This window comes from Rhincodon typus, chromosome 32 (assembly GCF_021869965.1).
Source record: "Rhincodon typus isolate 14 chromosome 32, sRhiTyp1.1, whole genome shotgun sequence".
NCBI lineage: Eukaryota > Metazoa > Chordata > Chondrichthyes > Orectolobiformes > Rhincodontidae > Rhincodon > Rhincodon typus.
In genome coordinates, this window is record NC_063363.1 from 4,272,076 (window position 1) to 4,288,665 (window position 16,590).

Sequence of the window (16,590 nt, forward strand, 5' to 3'; positions counted from 1 at the left end):
TTCCTCCGTTACATTGATGACTGTATCGGTGCCGCCTCGTGCTCCCACGAGGAGCTCGAACAGTTCATACACTTCACTAACACCTTCCACCCCAACCTTAAATTTACCTGGACCATCTCTAACACCTCTCTCCCCTTCCTGGACCTCTCTGTCTCCATATCGGGCAACCACCTCGAAACCGATATTCATTTCAAGCCCACCGACTCCCACAGCTACCTAGAATACTCCTCCTCCCACCCACCTTCCTGCAAAAATGCTATCCCCTATTCCCAATTCCTTCGCCTCCGCCGCATCTGCTCCCAGGATGAGGCATTCCACTCCCGTACATCTCAGTTGTCCTCGTTTTTCAAGGACCGTAACTTCCCCTCCTCGGTGGTCGAGAACGCCCTCAACCGTGTCTCCCACATCTCCCGCACCTCATCCCTCACACCCCGTCCACGCAATAAAAACCAAAAAAGAATCCCCCTCGTCCTCACGTACCACCCCACCAACCTCCGGATCCAACGCATCATCCTCCGACACTTCCGCCATCTGCAATCCGACCCCACCACCAAAGACATCTTTCCCTCCCCACCCTTATCTGCTTTCCGGAGGGACAACTCTCTCCGTGACTCCCTTGTCCGCTCCACACTCCCCTCCAGCTCCACCACACCCGGCACTTTTCCCTGCAACCGCAGGAAGTGCTACACCTGCCCCCATACCTCCTCCCTCACCCCCATCCCAGGCCCCAAGAAGACTTTCCACATCAAGCAGATGTTCACCTGCACATCTGCCAATGTGGTATACTGCATCCGCTGTACCCGGTGTGGCTTCCTCTACATCGGGGAAACCAAGCGGAGACTTGGGGACCGCTTTGCAGAACACCTACGCTCGGTTCGCAACAAACAACTGCACCTCCCAGTCGCGAACCATTTCAACTCCCCCTCCCATTCCTCAGACGACATGTCCATCCTGGGCCTCCTGCAGTGCCACAACGATGCCACCCGAAGGTTGCAGGAACAGCAACTCATATTCCGCTTGGGAACCCTGCAGCCCAATGGTATCAATGTGGATTTCACAAGTTTCAAAATCTCCCCTCCCCCTACCGCATCCCAAAACCAGTCCAGCTCGTCCCTGCCTCCCTAACCTGTTCTTCCTCCCACCTATCCCCTCCTCCCATCTCAAACCGCACCCCCATCTCCTACCGACTAACCTCATCCCGCCCCCTTGACCTGTCCGTCCTCCCTGGACTGACCTATCCCCTCCCTAACTCCCCACCTACACTCACCTTTACTGGCTCCATCCCCGCCTCTTTGACCTGTTTGTTTCTTCTCCACCTATCCTCTCCTCTATCCATCTTCTATCCGCCTCCCACTCTCTCCCTATTTATTTCAGAACCCCCTTCCCCTCGCCCTTTTCTGATGAAGGGTCTAGGCCCGAAACGTCAGCCTTTCTGTTCCTATGATGCTGCTTGGCCTGCTGTGTTCATCCAGCCCTGCACCTTGTTACCTAAAATATTGTGCACAGTTTTGGTCTCCTTTTCTGAGGAAGGATGCTCTTGCTCTCAAGGGAGAGCAGCGAAGGTTTACCAGGCTGATTCCAGGGATGGTGGGACTGACGTATGAGGAAAGATTGACTAGGTTAAGATTGTTTTCACTGGAGTTCAGATGAATGAGGTGGGAATCTCATACAGACTTATAAAATTCTAACGGGATTAAACAGGGTAGATGCAGGGAGGATGTTCCCGATGGTGGATGTGTCCAGAACCAGGGGGTCACAGTCTTAGGATTCAGGGAAGCCATTTAGGACAGAGATGAGGAGACATTTCTTTACCCAAAGAGTGGTGAGCCTGTGGAATTCATTACCACAGGAAGTAGTTAATGCCAAAACATTGAATGTATTCAAGAGGCAGCTAGATACAGCACTTGGTGTGAATGAGATCAAAGGTTATGGGGAGAAAGCAGGAGTAGGCTATTGAGTTGGACGATCATCCATGATTGTGATGATTGGTGGAGCAGGCTCGAAGGGCCGAATGGCCTCCCCCTGCTCCTATCTTCTATATTACTATGTATGTAATATTTGCACCTCCCATGTGTTTGACAATAAGGTTGCAAAGAAAAAGTAACCCAGTTCCCAATATCTGGGGGAGCAAAGAAAATTAGCCAATATTCCCATTCCTCACTGTAATTCAAAAACACCCAGTGAAAAACGTGTACATGAGCACAAAGCAGGCATGGGTTTGGGATCAGCAGACATGTTCACAATGGCAGAATAATTTGGCTGGGTACTCATGTCACATGAAGAGTCACTGGGTGGAACAGTTTCCCTGGAAAGGAAAAGTCTTGCCCTCTCATAGCACCTTTCACAACCTCAGGATGTTCCAAAGTACCTGAACAATCAATCAAGCACTTTTTAAGTGTGGTCTCATTTGGAATGTAAAAATAAACAGCCAATTTGTGCACAGCAAACTCCCACAAATAGCAGTTTAATGATGACCAGATCATTTGTCTGAGATATATTAGTTAAGGGTTTCATTTTTGACAGGGCACTAGGAAAACCTTCCAGATTTTTTCAGATAGTGCCTTGCAATCTTTTGTGTCCACCTGAAAGGGCAGGCCAGGATTTTGTTTAAAATCTCAGTCACAACATGACACATCTGACAACGCAGCACTCCCGATACTACACTGCGGTGTGTCAGCCTGACTCAAGGCAAAAGGAGTAGAGAAAATGAAATGACTGGAGAAATGAAGGGGATTTGACTGTCCATGCGGCCACAGCACAAGGACAGGACAGACCTTTTGCATCGAAGCACTGAGTCAGCCAGTGTTTTCCAAAAACCACATCCATCCTCTCCCCATGCCGACAGACATACAGATCCCGCTTCTGTGGACAGGTCCGGGAGTTTTTGGACACCATCTGTGACAGACAAAACACATGATCATTTCTCAATGACAGTGCAGGACGACCAGCAGTTCAATCAAAAAATACAGGGAATGCAAAAGCTTTTGTGATCTTCTTTGCTGCAGGAAACAATACGACTTTTATCTGGGTCCCCTTTCACACAGAGATATTTCAGTGATCTGCTTGTGGATTGACCCAATTAAAGATGACACACTTGAATTAAAAAGTATAGCTTGGCCTCCACATTCTGTCCTAGATTCCAATTTGACCTAAATGCAATTTCCCAGTAGATTCAGAGTGGTATGCTTTGTGAAGTTTTTCAGCATTCACTTTACTAATTTCTCCCACTGTGATATACTCTGATTTGTGTAGACAGATAATGCCACCTGTTAGTTTTCTGAGATTTGTGCCAGAGCTTTGCTGGGAAGGTTAAAAATTAAAATTGGGCAACGGGGAGGCTATTGAAAAAAAAAACAGTGGGTCTAGTAACTTTGCAGCCACGTCCTGTAAACACTGACAATGAGAATTCCAGTGGACAGCTGAACCTGCTCTGGCCACTGGCCTGCCTCTTGAGAGAGGGAGTGGGTAATATTGCCTAAGTGGGTCTCTCACAGGTGAAAGAGAGAAAGTTTGCCTTAATTGAATAATATACCTGCAAAGTGAGCCTGGTTCTTCCTCCCGGAGTTGGAGGCAAACTTCCATCCCTCCCTGCACTCTCATCCACCTATCTCCCAGTATCCCTCATCTTCCCAAAATGTCCAACATTCATTCCACAGATTTCACATTATTGATCCTAGGCCCCAATGAGTTTTGAATAGCGGACAGGGAGGTTGGGCAGGGGCGCCTGACAATATTTGTGAGATTGAGACATATCTGTATTCATCATTAGTTTTATGTTGTTTCTCATGTTTGTTTCAAAATGTTTATCCAAATGGCAACATTGTTCTTTTCGCAGCTAACTTAGGTCAGTTGGGGAAGTGGGGGTGGGGTGCGGTGCAGGCAGAAGGTATTAGTACTTGTACAACACAGCCCCTCCTGGAAATGTCGTAAAGATGTTCTGATGAGGGGAAAACATTTTGGGCAGTCTAACGTTGGTCCTTGTCATCCACTAGGTGGCGAAAGCATGCACATTTTCTATCAAAGAACTGGGGAGGTCAAAAATTCTACATTTTGATCCAATTCTTCCTTCTAATGTTAAGGCTGAATTCCAGTTGGTTCTAAAAACACTATTTACAAAGGCACAGAAGAGATTTATTAGAATGTTACAAAAGATGAAGGACCTCAGTCACAGTGAGAGACTGCAAAAGCTGGTGTTCTTTTACTAAGAGCGGAGAAGGTCAAATAACGAAGGAGAAACTATTGGCAGTATCAGATGGCTCAAACCAAAGGTTTAAGTATTTGACAAAAGAAGCAAAGAAAAGAGAGAGATAATTTTTTAAAACTCTGTGTTATGATCTGAGAGCAGATTTAACAAGTAGCTTTGAAGAGGGAATTAGAGAAAGACTTGAGGGGAAAATATTATCATGTCTGTAGGGAGAAAGCAAAGGCATGGAATTAACTGGATAACTTTGTCCAAGAGTCAGCATAGGCATGTCTGTGATTATGCTTTTCCCTTGCCCAATTTATGAGGACCAATTTCCTTCCCTAAACATATGATTTGGTCAATATCAGACTGCGTGTAACTGCCACTTGGATTCAGAATTGGATCTCGTGGGGTCTTCCTCAACACCAGGATGTCGCACTCGCTCTTTAGTTTATAGCTTACTGGCATCGGTTGACAGATGACATTCGTTGGCAATGAGAGAGCCTCGCCCGGTCCCTGCTCCTCCTGGCATCTCCTCCGAAAAGCTCTGTCGCATTGGCTGGCACCAGCAGGGGCAGTCGCAGTTAAAAATGAATTAGAGCTAAGCAAACAAAAAGAAAGAGAATACAAGAGTATCCAGATAGATAAGTCAAAACACAATAATGAAGCATTTCTCCAAGCACAGGGACATCACTGATCCAATAAGATATGTTATCAATGTGTAAACATTAACAAATTACCAACAAAGCCATTAAAAACATAAATTAACATTTTATGGCAGTCATAATAGATTTTTGACTAACAAAGAGTCAAGGGGTATGAACTGAAAACAAAAAATGCTCGCAATCACAGTGGGTCAGTCAGCATCCATGGAGAGAAAGCAAGCTAATCTTTTGAGTCTACATGACTCTTCACCAGAACTGAAGTGAAATGTGGAGGGGGCAGCATTTATGCAGTAGTGGAGGGGGGAGGGCTTGGAGTGCTAGGGGAGAAAGGATGTTGTTAGCTCAGATTAAGTTCACAAAACCATATTAACTCTGCTTGATTATTTTGAAATTTTCCAAGTTGTCCTGCTGTAACAACTTTAATAGTAGCTTCTAACATTTGTTGTCTCTCTCCCTTTTTGAATTAAATGAGTTGCATTCTCTAGTTTCCAATCTAATAGAACCTTCTCTGAATCAAGGAAGTTTTGGAAAATTATAACCATGTATCAATTATCTCACTAGCAATTTCTTTTAAGACTCTAGGACCTGGATCTTTCAAAATTTGCTCAGTCACACTTCCCTGGTGATTGTAATTTTCAGGAGTGTGTCCCCTCCCCACTTTTTTACAGTTATTTCTGAGATTTTATTTATACTAATTCTGTTAACACTTTTAAACCATCAATAGAATTTTTTTACATCTGTTATTATATTACAACTAGCCTTTTCTTGTACACTAGCTTCTTTCCCCTCCATACTTATCTTTGCTGCTTTTTATATTTTGTCCAATCTTCTGACCTACCACCCATCTTTACACAATTATATGCTTGTTCTTTAAGTTTGATACTATCTTTTACTTTATTTAGTAAACCACAGCGATTTTTTCTTTGCAGTTGCAATGTAACTATCCTGTATATTCTGAAATATTCCCTTAAATGTCTGGCACTGCATCTCTACTGAACAATCCACAGGCCATTTGTTCCCCAGGAGGCTACGCCACCCTTCAACAAGATCATATCTGATTTCCTACCTCAGCTCCTCTACTGCCATGCTATGCCAGTATCCTTCAATTACCTTTGTTCCCAAAAAGCTATTCATCCTTGCCTTGAATGTACTTCAATATTTTCAGATATCTAAAAGGTAGAGAAAACACAATTTGGAAAGCACAATAAATTGGGAAAGGACTGTTTGTACAAAAGGTCCTAGAGTCTTTTACCCTTAATTGCTCCATTACTGGAGGCCATGAATTTAGATGCTTAGACTCAAACAAGTTAAGGTGCTATAAAAATAAAAGTTATATTCATTGTTGATTCTGATTCGTTGTTACTTTCTTCCCCATTTAGATCACCTAAGTTGCACTTGATGTTGGTGGTAGAAGGTAGCTTTGACCCAGTGACGGTGAAAGAACGCAGATGATTCTAAGTCAGGAAGAGGAATGGTTTGGAGGGGAACAAGCAGGTAGGTGGTGTTCCCATGCATCTGTTGCCGTTGTTCTTCTAGATGGTAATGGTTATGGGTTTAGAAGGTTTTGATTCTCTTTCTGTTGCCTGTACCATGGTCATATTATACAGTCATTGTTCTTTGCAACACAGGCAGCAATATGTCACTTACCCATGGAAGACCCATGTATCAGATTCATCCGCTTTGGCTATGTAGTTCTCTGGAAGTAGCCCTGAGCAGCCTGTTGCCAGGGAGGTGCCATAGATCCAGCCCTCACTTGTGCTGCTCTGTTCAATTGGGCACATGAATATGTAATCGCCCTGCACCAATTCCAACTCATCATCATTCTGAGGTGTGTATGGGTACATCACCCGCAGAGTCTGATAAAGAATGCACAGAGGAAATGATTTCAAAACAGGTTGTAATGTTATAGATCAAGCAAACAAGCCATGAAGAACCCATCCACACACAAAAAAACAATTGTTTACATTTTATTCAGGGCACAGCCAAGACAAACCAATCTCTTCCCTCTCCTAAAGTTGCATTCTCAGGTGCACAATACTAGTTTCCCAAGTCCTAGCCACCAGGGAGATGCTTGGGTAATTCTCCCATCAATCATGCTTGGAGGCAATAGTTGGATGTGGTTACATTTTAGAACTTTTCACAGACAGATCAGTTATCAACAAACTCCAGATTATGGTCCAATTAAACATAACCTGTTGGTTTGATTGGTGTATTTAGCAATGGAGTCAAGTTGCTGAAGGTGGAGCAGTAATTCCCTCTGGCTCTGGAAAACAAATTGATATCGGGAGACAGTGGTATAGTGGCACTGGACTAGTAATCCAGAATGCATAGATAATGCTTTTGAGGACATGGGTTCAGATCCAACTTCCACTAGTGGAAGTTAAGTCCAAAAGGCTAGATTTCAAAATGGTGACCGTAAACACCCATCAAGTTCACTAATGTCAATTTGCTACGCTTACCCAGTCTGGTCTACATGTGACTCCTGACCCAAAGCAATGTGGTTAACATTTACTTGCCTTCTGAAATTGCCTAGTAAGCCACTCAGTTTAAAGGCAATTAAGGATGGACAATAAATGCTGGTTCTGTAGCACACAGATCCCATGAAAGAATTGAAAAAAATGAAACATGGCTCCTTCATTTATATCATCCCCACTATTGAGCATATCATGTAGGAGGAGCATAGGAAGAGCCTATTCCATCATTTGTATTACATATTTGTTCATGTAGGCATTGCTGGCTACAACAGCATTTATTGTCCATCCAAGAGATCAGTTCAGAGTTAACCACAGTATGTGGGACTGGACACTGTCAGCCAAACCAGATAAGGGTGGCAGATTTCCTTCCCAAAATGACACCGGGGGACAGTCTTACAACAGTTGTCAGTGCTGAGATAGTCATCACTGGGCTTTCTTTATAGACCCAGAAATTTGAATTTTTATTGAATGCATTTTTCATGATCTGTCACAGTGGGATTTGAACCCATGTCTTCAGAATATTAGCCTGAAGTTCTGTATTACTAACCCACCGACAGTACCACTTCATCACCACTTCTCCTTAATTCTAAAAGATTGTAGCTCATCTATATCTTTAACCCTATCTACCCACTTTTATTTTCTTAACTCTGAACAGTTTTGTCAACTAAAAATCTATCAATCAATTTTTTTGAGATGTTTAATTGATCTCGTAGCATCAAAAACTTTTTTTGAGGGGGGTGGCAGTGGAAAAGCATTCCAAAAGTCCACCACCTCTTACGTAAGAAGTTCTTCCTGACATCACTGCAACTTAGCTTTAATTTCAATGTTATAACTGTGTGTTCTGGATTTCCCAATCAGAGAGCACAGTTTTTCTCTATCTCCTATTGAATCATTTAATCATTCCGAACATCTTAATCAGTTCAACCCTTAACCTTCAATAGTGACTATAAACTTGAACTTGCCTACACACAGACTCTTCTGTGTGAGATTATTTACCTCATGGTTAGCAAATCGAATATCGCGAGAATAAATGGCAGCTACCCAATCACAGCCCAACTTCAGGTCTACGCCGCGAGCTAATTTCTCCAGTGTGGCCAGGTGATTGGACTGGAAATGATAGGCAAGCGTGACATGGAGCTGCTTCTTGTGGGGTTCCACTTGCACATCTACAAAAGAATGAGGGAGAAAGAGAGACTAAAGAAATAAAGAGAAGGAAAAAGCACAATATTTATTTATGGGTGAGCCCACTGGAATTTATTTAGATAGGAACAGGGAGAGGTCATTCGGCTCCTTGAGCTTATCTCACTATACAACGAGATCATGCCTGATCTATCTTATAAACATGTTCACTTGCCTTGGTTTCCTATCCCTTAATGCCCTTGGCTAGCAAATATTGTATTTGTAGATGCATTTAGCAGGTCACGTATGACAGCCCAGGAGCAAAAGGTCAGAGGGAAGTAGAGAAATACAAAGAGAAAAAAAAATTCAAGACCTTTTATTGCACCTTTCACAACGCAGGAACATGCCAACACATTTACAGCTATTGAAGTACTTTGGAAGAGTTCTCAGTGTTGTAATGTAGAAAATCAGCAAACATTCTGTGTACATCAGATCTCACAGTCAATACAATGGTGACCAGATCATCTGTTTTTAACAATGTTGATCATGGGTTAAATTTGATCCTCAGGACACTGCAGAAAGCTACCCCAATCAACTTCCAAATAGTTTCCATCTAGCTCTCAATACTGGATTGGGAATTTCAGCCTGACTTCTGAAGTCAAATATCTAAATCAGGACTTTTTTTTAAAATGTTATTCACGGAATGTGAGTGTCATTGGCAACACCAGTATTTGTTTCCCACCCTGAGTTGGACCCACAGCCCTCTGACTCAGAGGTCAATATGTTGCCCCCTGGGCTCTGGTTGATCATGGTGAATATGGACATCAATATTCAACTCCAATCATCTGATTGTAATTGAGATGTTCTAGACTAAAGTGATTTTTAAAATAGACAAATTCTGACCTAAAATGGCTGCTGTGATTAGATGACCATAGACTGAGGCAAGTGCAGGGAATATATGCTGAATACAGTAAACCAGCAGCATCAAAGTTATAATTTTATCCAAAAATAGTGAAACCACTCAGTTCTGAGGAAGGGTCACCAGACCCAAAACGTTAACTCTGTTTTTTCCTTCACAGATGCTGCCAGACCTGCTGAGCTTTTCCAGCAACTTTGTTTTTGTTCCTGATTTACAGCATCCGCACTTCTTTCAGTTTCAATTAAATTGGCATCAAGAAATTGTCATCTATTGTTTAATTCATACATGAATAATAATCCAAAGTATTGGGAAATGAAAGGTTGCCTGAAGAGTACTCAGCTTGCAAAAAACAGTGGAGCTGGACTTGGAATTATACAGATGGACCATATTTCAGTAACTTGCTTGGCACAGGCAGAAGAGAAGGAAATATGGATCTAAAACCAGAACTTGGAGGGTTTATTCTCTCTCTTGTTCTTGCTTTCTCTCACCTTCGGAAATCAGTGTCCAGGAAAAAGTCACTGGAGAAAACAATAGCTCACCAAGAATTCCATAATTCTACAAATCTCACTAAAGCTGAGAAAGCAAGACAACGGTTAAACAGTGTTGAACTTAGGTTTCACAATCAGAACTCAAGGGATGCATAAAGAATAAACTGAATTTGTTTTCATTTTCTTGTTTGTACTAGATACCTTCCCTACCCTCTCTTTTGAACTCATTACATGTATTTGTGTATTTATTCCGATGTTGTGTTTTATTATTATTTTCTTTCAGGGTTAATAGGTAACAAAATTAATTTTTTCTTCACTGAAGAAAATCTTAGTATTTTGCTCCTTCACATTCTAGCAAACTATTCTTGAATGAATGTTTGCTCTAACAGATCAAGTCCAATTTCATCCTTGCTCACATTCATTGCCTTTGGTAACATGATGTTTAATGGGCAGTGATATCAGATTTCCCACCTGCTTTACTTGCAGCTTCTGATGCAAAATCTGCAGCAAATTTCTTGATGATTTCTGCACTCTGCTCCTCCACAAAGAGGCCGATAAAGTTTGATGAAGTGTACAGCTCCAGGGGAAGGGGGAGAGGAAAGGTCTCTTTCCAGCGGCTCACTGTGTTCTGCAAAGCTTCACAGAGACCATCTATTTTACTGTCCTCACACTGAAACAGGAACAACAGCAGCCAGGTCAGTCTCACTTACTATCAGATCCAGGGAATTGAGCAACAAATAGCCACTCCCGTCCACCACTACTCCTGCATTATTATAGAACTCAGTGACCCATTAAACCAACACTGCCATAGAACCCAGTGACACATTAAACCAACACTGCCATAGAACCCAGTAACACATTAAACCCACACTGCCATAGAACCCAGTAATACATTAAATCTTTTTCTGAAGAAGGGTCTAGGCCCGAAATGTCAGCTTTCCTGCTCCTCTGATGCTGCTTGGCCTGCTGTGTTCATCCAGCTCTACACCTGTTATCTCAGATTCTCCAGCATCTGCAGTTCCTACTATCTATGATACATTAAACCCACACTGCCATAGAACCCAGGGATATCCCTCATCCCACAGACTTTTTATGCTTTTAATAGTCACATTTTCTGCTTTATTCACACTAGTGTTTCCAATGCTGACATGGATAACAGCACTATCATATTAAGAGAGTCCAAAAGGCCTTGGTCCAAAAGACCATGGGTCAGTGCCTGGGCCGTGCTGAAATTCCCAAGTCAAAGAAGTGGAGGAATTACAACCAGGCTCCACATTCCTGGCATTGGGAGAGGTGAAAGCAAAATTACACCTAAGATCTCAAGCAGTGATCATGAATCCTATGTGTGACTCCAAATAACCTGCTTAATTTCAAGGATGGGACACATGAACTTTACATCACAGGGCAGCTGGTATCTCTGGAAATCTATAGCCCAATATGAGCCAGACACGAGAAAAAAATAACTTTTAACTCCCCTCCTCACTGTCAAATGATCCTCTTCCAGCATAGGCACAGGATGGGCTGAATGACCTCCTGCTGAACTATTTAATCCTCGATTTATATTTAACACTTGAGTCTCCGCAGAACCTAGCTCTGAAAATCCAAATCACTCACCATGAAGAACTGGCAGAGGGTGATATGGGGGAAGATGTTGTGCGCCTTGTTTTTGCCACACGTTTGTCGTGACTGATGCCAGTACTCAAAAAGCTTGTTGGCCAAAGGTCCAGTGGGACGCAGGTAAAGAACATATTCCCGAGGAAGAGGGTCATCCAAGAAGGGGTCGTCGACATGTGAAAACAGCCTAGTATGAAGGAAAAGGTGGAAAAGAAGAGATTGAAAAGCGTTTTCTTACGTAAGAGATGGCATATTGCAAATGTCACTTTAATTTACAGCCATGCCAGGTTACTTTTAACAATCAGCTGTCAGATTCACAGAGAAGAAAAATCAATGCGGTGCTGTTCAGTCAACTCTCAGCCAGGACTGACTTGCCACAACCTCCCCCTCCAAACGAAATCAATTGTTGTAATAGAACAGAAAGGAATTAAAGCCATTAGCCAACGGAGTGCTGTGGAGAAACAAACTTCCTGGTTGTACACAAGCACTGGGGGATTCATGGAGTAGTCAATCAATTTGGCAACAATCTGTTTCAATATATCTTCCTGTTTTAGTGTGTAAAACACAATGCAATCAATCATGCAGTAATCCTCTTTACAGGAGCCTCAGTAATTGCTAAGATTGCATTTGGATTTTCATGAACCCTCTCCTTGGCTAAAGAAAACTGAATCTGAGGTGGTTCATGTCCATCCACAATGTCTCAATCTTCTCTGTGTCCTGGGTCATCAATTATACTAGTATCAGTAAGAGTGACCACTGCACAGTCCTTGTGGAGACAAAGTCCCACCTTCGGATTGAGAATACCCTCCATTGTGTTGTGTGGCACTATCACCGTGCTAAATGGGACACACTTCAAACAGATCTAGCAACTCAAGTCAGGGCGTCCATAAGGCACTGGTGGCCATCAACAGCAGCAGGATTGTATTTTCCAATACAATGTACAATCTCGTGACCCAGCATATCCCCCACTCAATCATTACCATCAAGCCAGGGTATCAGCCCTGGTTCAATAGAGAAAGCAGGAAGGCATGCCAGGAGCAGCACCAGGCATACCCAAAATTAAATGTCAACCTGGTGATGCTACCAAACAGGACTACTTACATGTCAAATAGCATAAACAGCAAGTGACAGAGCTAAGCGATCCCATAACCAATGGATCAGATCTAAGCTCTGCATACCTGCGACATCCAGTCGTGAATGGTGGTGGAAAATTAAACAACTTACTGCAGAAGGACGTGGCTCCACAAATATCCCCATCCTCATTGCTGGAAGAACCCAGCACATCAATGCAGAAGATAAGGCCGAAGAATTTTGCAGCAATCTTCAGCCAGAATGGCTTAGTGGATGGTCCATTTCGGCCTCCTCCAGTGGTCCATAGATACAAGTCTTCAGCCAATTCAATTCACTCGACGTGATATGTACAAACAGGTGGAGGCATTGGATACTACAAAGGCTATGGGCCCTGACAACATTTCAGCAATAGTACTGAAGACTTGTGCTCCAGAACTTGCCACTTCTCTAGCCAAGCTCTTCCAGTACAGATACAACACTGGCATCTATCCAACAATGTAGAAGATTGGCCAGGTATGTCCTGTATACAAAAAGCAGGATAAATCAAACTCAGTCAATTACTGCCTTGACAGTCAACTTGAGATCATCAGTAAAGTGATGGAAGGTGTCATCAACAGCACCTGCTCAGCAATAACCTGCTAAACCTCCCAGTGATCAATGCAAGACTCCAGGCTGTGGCTAGGCCTAAGTGCCTGGATCGGTGGTTCCAAACACCTTTATGGATAAGACTTAGACTTTAAGATCTTACCATTTGGCTTTCTTTAATTTCTGCTGTGTTTTTTTTAAATTATGGTTTTGTAATCAAGATGGCAGTGGTGAATGGTGACTTTGCACACTTTTCACTGTACTCATATATTCCTATACTTGAGTTACGTGACAATAAAATCAAACTCTAATTCTAATTCGAGTTTGGGTTCCACCAGGGCCACTCAGGTCCTGACCTCATTGCAGCCTTGGTTCAAGCATTGCTAAAAGAGCTGAGTTCCAGAGGTGAGGTGAGACTGACAGCCCTTAACATCAAGGCCACATATGATCAAGTGTAACATCAAGGAGCCCAAGCAAAACAGGAATCAATGGGCATCAGGGGGCAAACTCTCCAGTGGTTGGAGTCATACCTGGCAATAGGAAGATGGTTGTGGTTGTTGGAGGTCAGTCATCCCAGTTCCAAGAGTTCCTCAGGGTAGGCCCAACCATCTTCAGCTGCTTCATCAATGACATTTCCTCCATCATAAGGTCAGAAGTAGGAATGTTTGCAGATGATTGCACAATGTTCAGTGCCATTCATGAGTTGTCAGGAACTGAAGGAGTCCACGATCAAATGCGACTACATGTAGACAATATCTAGGCTTGAGCTGACAAGTGGAAAGTAACATTCGCACCACACAAAGGCCAGGCATGACCATAAGAGACAATCTAACTACCATTCTTTGACATTCAATTGTGTAACCTTCACTTAATTCCTTACTATCAACATCCTTAGGGTGACCATTGACAATTAACTCAACTGGACTAACCACATAAATACAGTGGCTACAAGAGCAGGTCAGAAGCGAGGAATACTGCAACAAGTAACTCACCTCCTGAACACCCCCCCAAAGCCTGTCCAACATGTACAATGCACAAGACAGGAGTGTGATGGAAAACTCCCCACTTGTCTAGATGGGCGGGCATCAACAGCACTCAAGAAGCTTAACACCATCCAGGATAACTAAGCCTGCTTGATGAGCAAAGAGTCTAAAGAGGGATTTAGGCAGTTTAAATATGTGGGCAAAAAATTGACAAATGAAATATAATGTAGTAAATGTGAGGTTGTGGACTTTGGAAGAAGAATAGAAGAGTGAACATTATTTAAATGGGGAAAGGTCGGAAATCAAACGACACCAGGTTATAGTCCAACAGGTTTATTTGAAAACACAAGCTTTCGGAAGCCTCACTCCTTCTCCAGGGCAGTGAGGAATGAGTAACAAATGCTGGCCTGGCCAAGAAGACCACATCACATGAAAGAATAAAGAAAAGTAAAAGCTTTTGACAAAACAGCAGAAGATTGTTGGTGATAAGGAAATAATATAGGAAAGACGCATCACTTCGCACACTCACCTCCCAAAGTTACTGTCTGCTTTAAGATCAACACGATAACATTGACAATTTCAGTTTTCCCCACAAAGACACGTTTGAGGTAGTGGTCTCACACAGTTTCAAGTTCAGTTCATTGATTTACTTGCAGGATTTTGACTGGGATTGTTTTGTGTGGGCTTTTGATGGAAAGTCTCATTAATAACAGCCGACGGTGAAAGCCAGTGTCTAATCCTAAGAATCTGAGAACGCATTACTGCAGTAGATTGTACATTAATTCACTAAACGTAAAGCACTGTAATATCCAGACTACAAAGAGATTCAGCACACACATAACAGATAAACGTTTCCTTTTTGAAAAAGCTTTTCTTGGCATATATGCTCTACTCCTGCATTTTCTTTAACAGAGCACTTGCCACCTTGGAGAGAAAGACACAGAAGGCTAACCACACTAGCCACATCCTGTGAGTATAGATGCAGTAATTGTAGACAGTTAAGGGATCCCCTGAGTACAGCACTGAAGTCGACACAGCAGGAAACACTCAGTAGCCTGGGTTGGCCTGGTTAGTGCTGCTATGTGCTTCAAATCGATAGTGGTATTAGCAAGGGTTATACCTAGAACTGCATTATGCAATAGCACCTTCCCTCAATTTAGATTTTTGAATTTTTCTGCCAGCTTCCTCCATGTTAACTGGCCTCCTTTTCGGGCCACATGCCGTGTATAGCCCTCATATTCCTAATATAGTCTCAGTTAAGGGCAGAATTTAACCCACATCATTCAATTTTGAGACATTTTCTCACTTTTTGCAGATCTATTGCCCACAACTTCCAAAGATCTAAGCAATGCTGCCTCTAGACTGTGGATATCTCTGTACTAAAGACCCCTCTTCAGTATAAAGTAAAACATGGGCATAATATTGGGTCAATTGTCATCTGTGGATTGTATCCAAATGGAGTAGCTGCTTTGTCACAACAATGTATATGTTAAGTGTGCCTTTTACGTAGGTTTTAGGGCCACCTTCGAGGAGAGACAGGTAGAGAGATTTAATGAGGTTGTCCAAACTACAGTGCCCTAGGAAAATAGTATTTTCACACCCTGGGTCAGAAAGATTTAGGTTCAGGCCTCACTACAGACAACTCCAAACAGAAGAGTACTGGTTTTGAGTATTGGTTTCACATCTAATGAGAGTGTTTGTGTCCAGTGGCTGTGTATAGTCAACTGGCCAGCTTCTGTACTGTATCATTCTACACTTAACATTATAATGTTATAAAGAGACATGTCTCATGACCAGGAATAATTGGAGCTTTCTTCCAACTGTAGTGTATATTCCTCTTCATGACTCCAATCGGGCCCCAATATCCCCAGCCCTTTTGGAAGAAAGAGAATTCCAGATTTCTGCCACTGCCCCTACGTGGAAAAGTGCTTTCTGACTTCTCTCTTGAATGACCTGGCTCCAAATTGAAGATCTTGTCACCTAGCTCTAGGTTCCCTCATCAATGGAAATAGTTTTTCTGTATCCATGCGATCTAATTCTCTAATTGTTTGAAACTATTTGCTCTTTATTGTGTGGGGATAAAGAATTGTACAATTACATCCTTCCTCTTTTGAGTAGAACTTTTACTTGGAGTTCATAGGGAGTCTCCGGTCCGGGGAACCCAAGTGAACCAGAAAGGATTCCACTTCCACAATGTTCAATTTGCCTTAAATCTAGGTTTGCAATGAGAATGCAAGTATCATCAATTGTCTCTAGAAATTAATAAATTATATAAAGGATTATCAGATCACAGTACAAGTTAAAGCTGCAAGAGAAAAACAGCCAGCTGCATTTGTAGATATTAATCTCATACCAACCAATCACAAGCTGCCTGGACACTCTTCCCGCCTGTGGATGCTAACGCCTTTAGTCTGGAAGAAAAAGATGAAAGAGAATTGTTAACACACTAGATACTAGATGGACTCTCTCGATTTCTGCAATCAATTATT

The 16,590-nt window shown here is 42.6% G+C and overlaps 2 protein-coding genes across 2 annotated transcripts in view; one reads left to right on the forward strand and one right to left on the reverse strand.

Annotated features, from left to right (window-relative positions):
* LOC109919114 (coatomer subunit delta) overlaps window positions 1-16,590 on the forward strand; it is a 315,806-nt gene that overhangs the window by 71,419 nt on the left and 227,797 nt on the right. The window lies entirely within an intron of this gene.
* The window catches only part of LOC109927058 (ubiquitin-associated and SH3 domain-containing protein B), a 52,954-nt gene that overhangs the window by 18,422 nt on the left and 17,942 nt on the right, over window positions 1-16,590 (reverse strand). The window contains exons 2-8 of the mRNA XM_048615592.1: window positions 16,459-16,512; window positions 11,463-11,649; window positions 10,320-10,518; window positions 8,319-8,488; window positions 6,496-6,704; window positions 4,646-4,784; window positions 2,775-2,895 (exon numbers count right to left, since the gene is read on the reverse strand). Of these exons, the coding sequence (XP_048471549.1) occupies window positions 2,775-2,895; window positions 4,646-4,784; window positions 6,496-6,704; window positions 8,319-8,488; window positions 10,320-10,518; window positions 11,463-11,649; window positions 16,459-16,512 (1,079 nt within the window). The remainder of the gene's footprint in view (window positions 1-2,774; window positions 2,896-4,645; window positions 4,785-6,495; window positions 6,705-8,318; window positions 8,489-10,319; window positions 10,519-11,462; window positions 11,650-16,458; window positions 16,513-16,590) is intronic.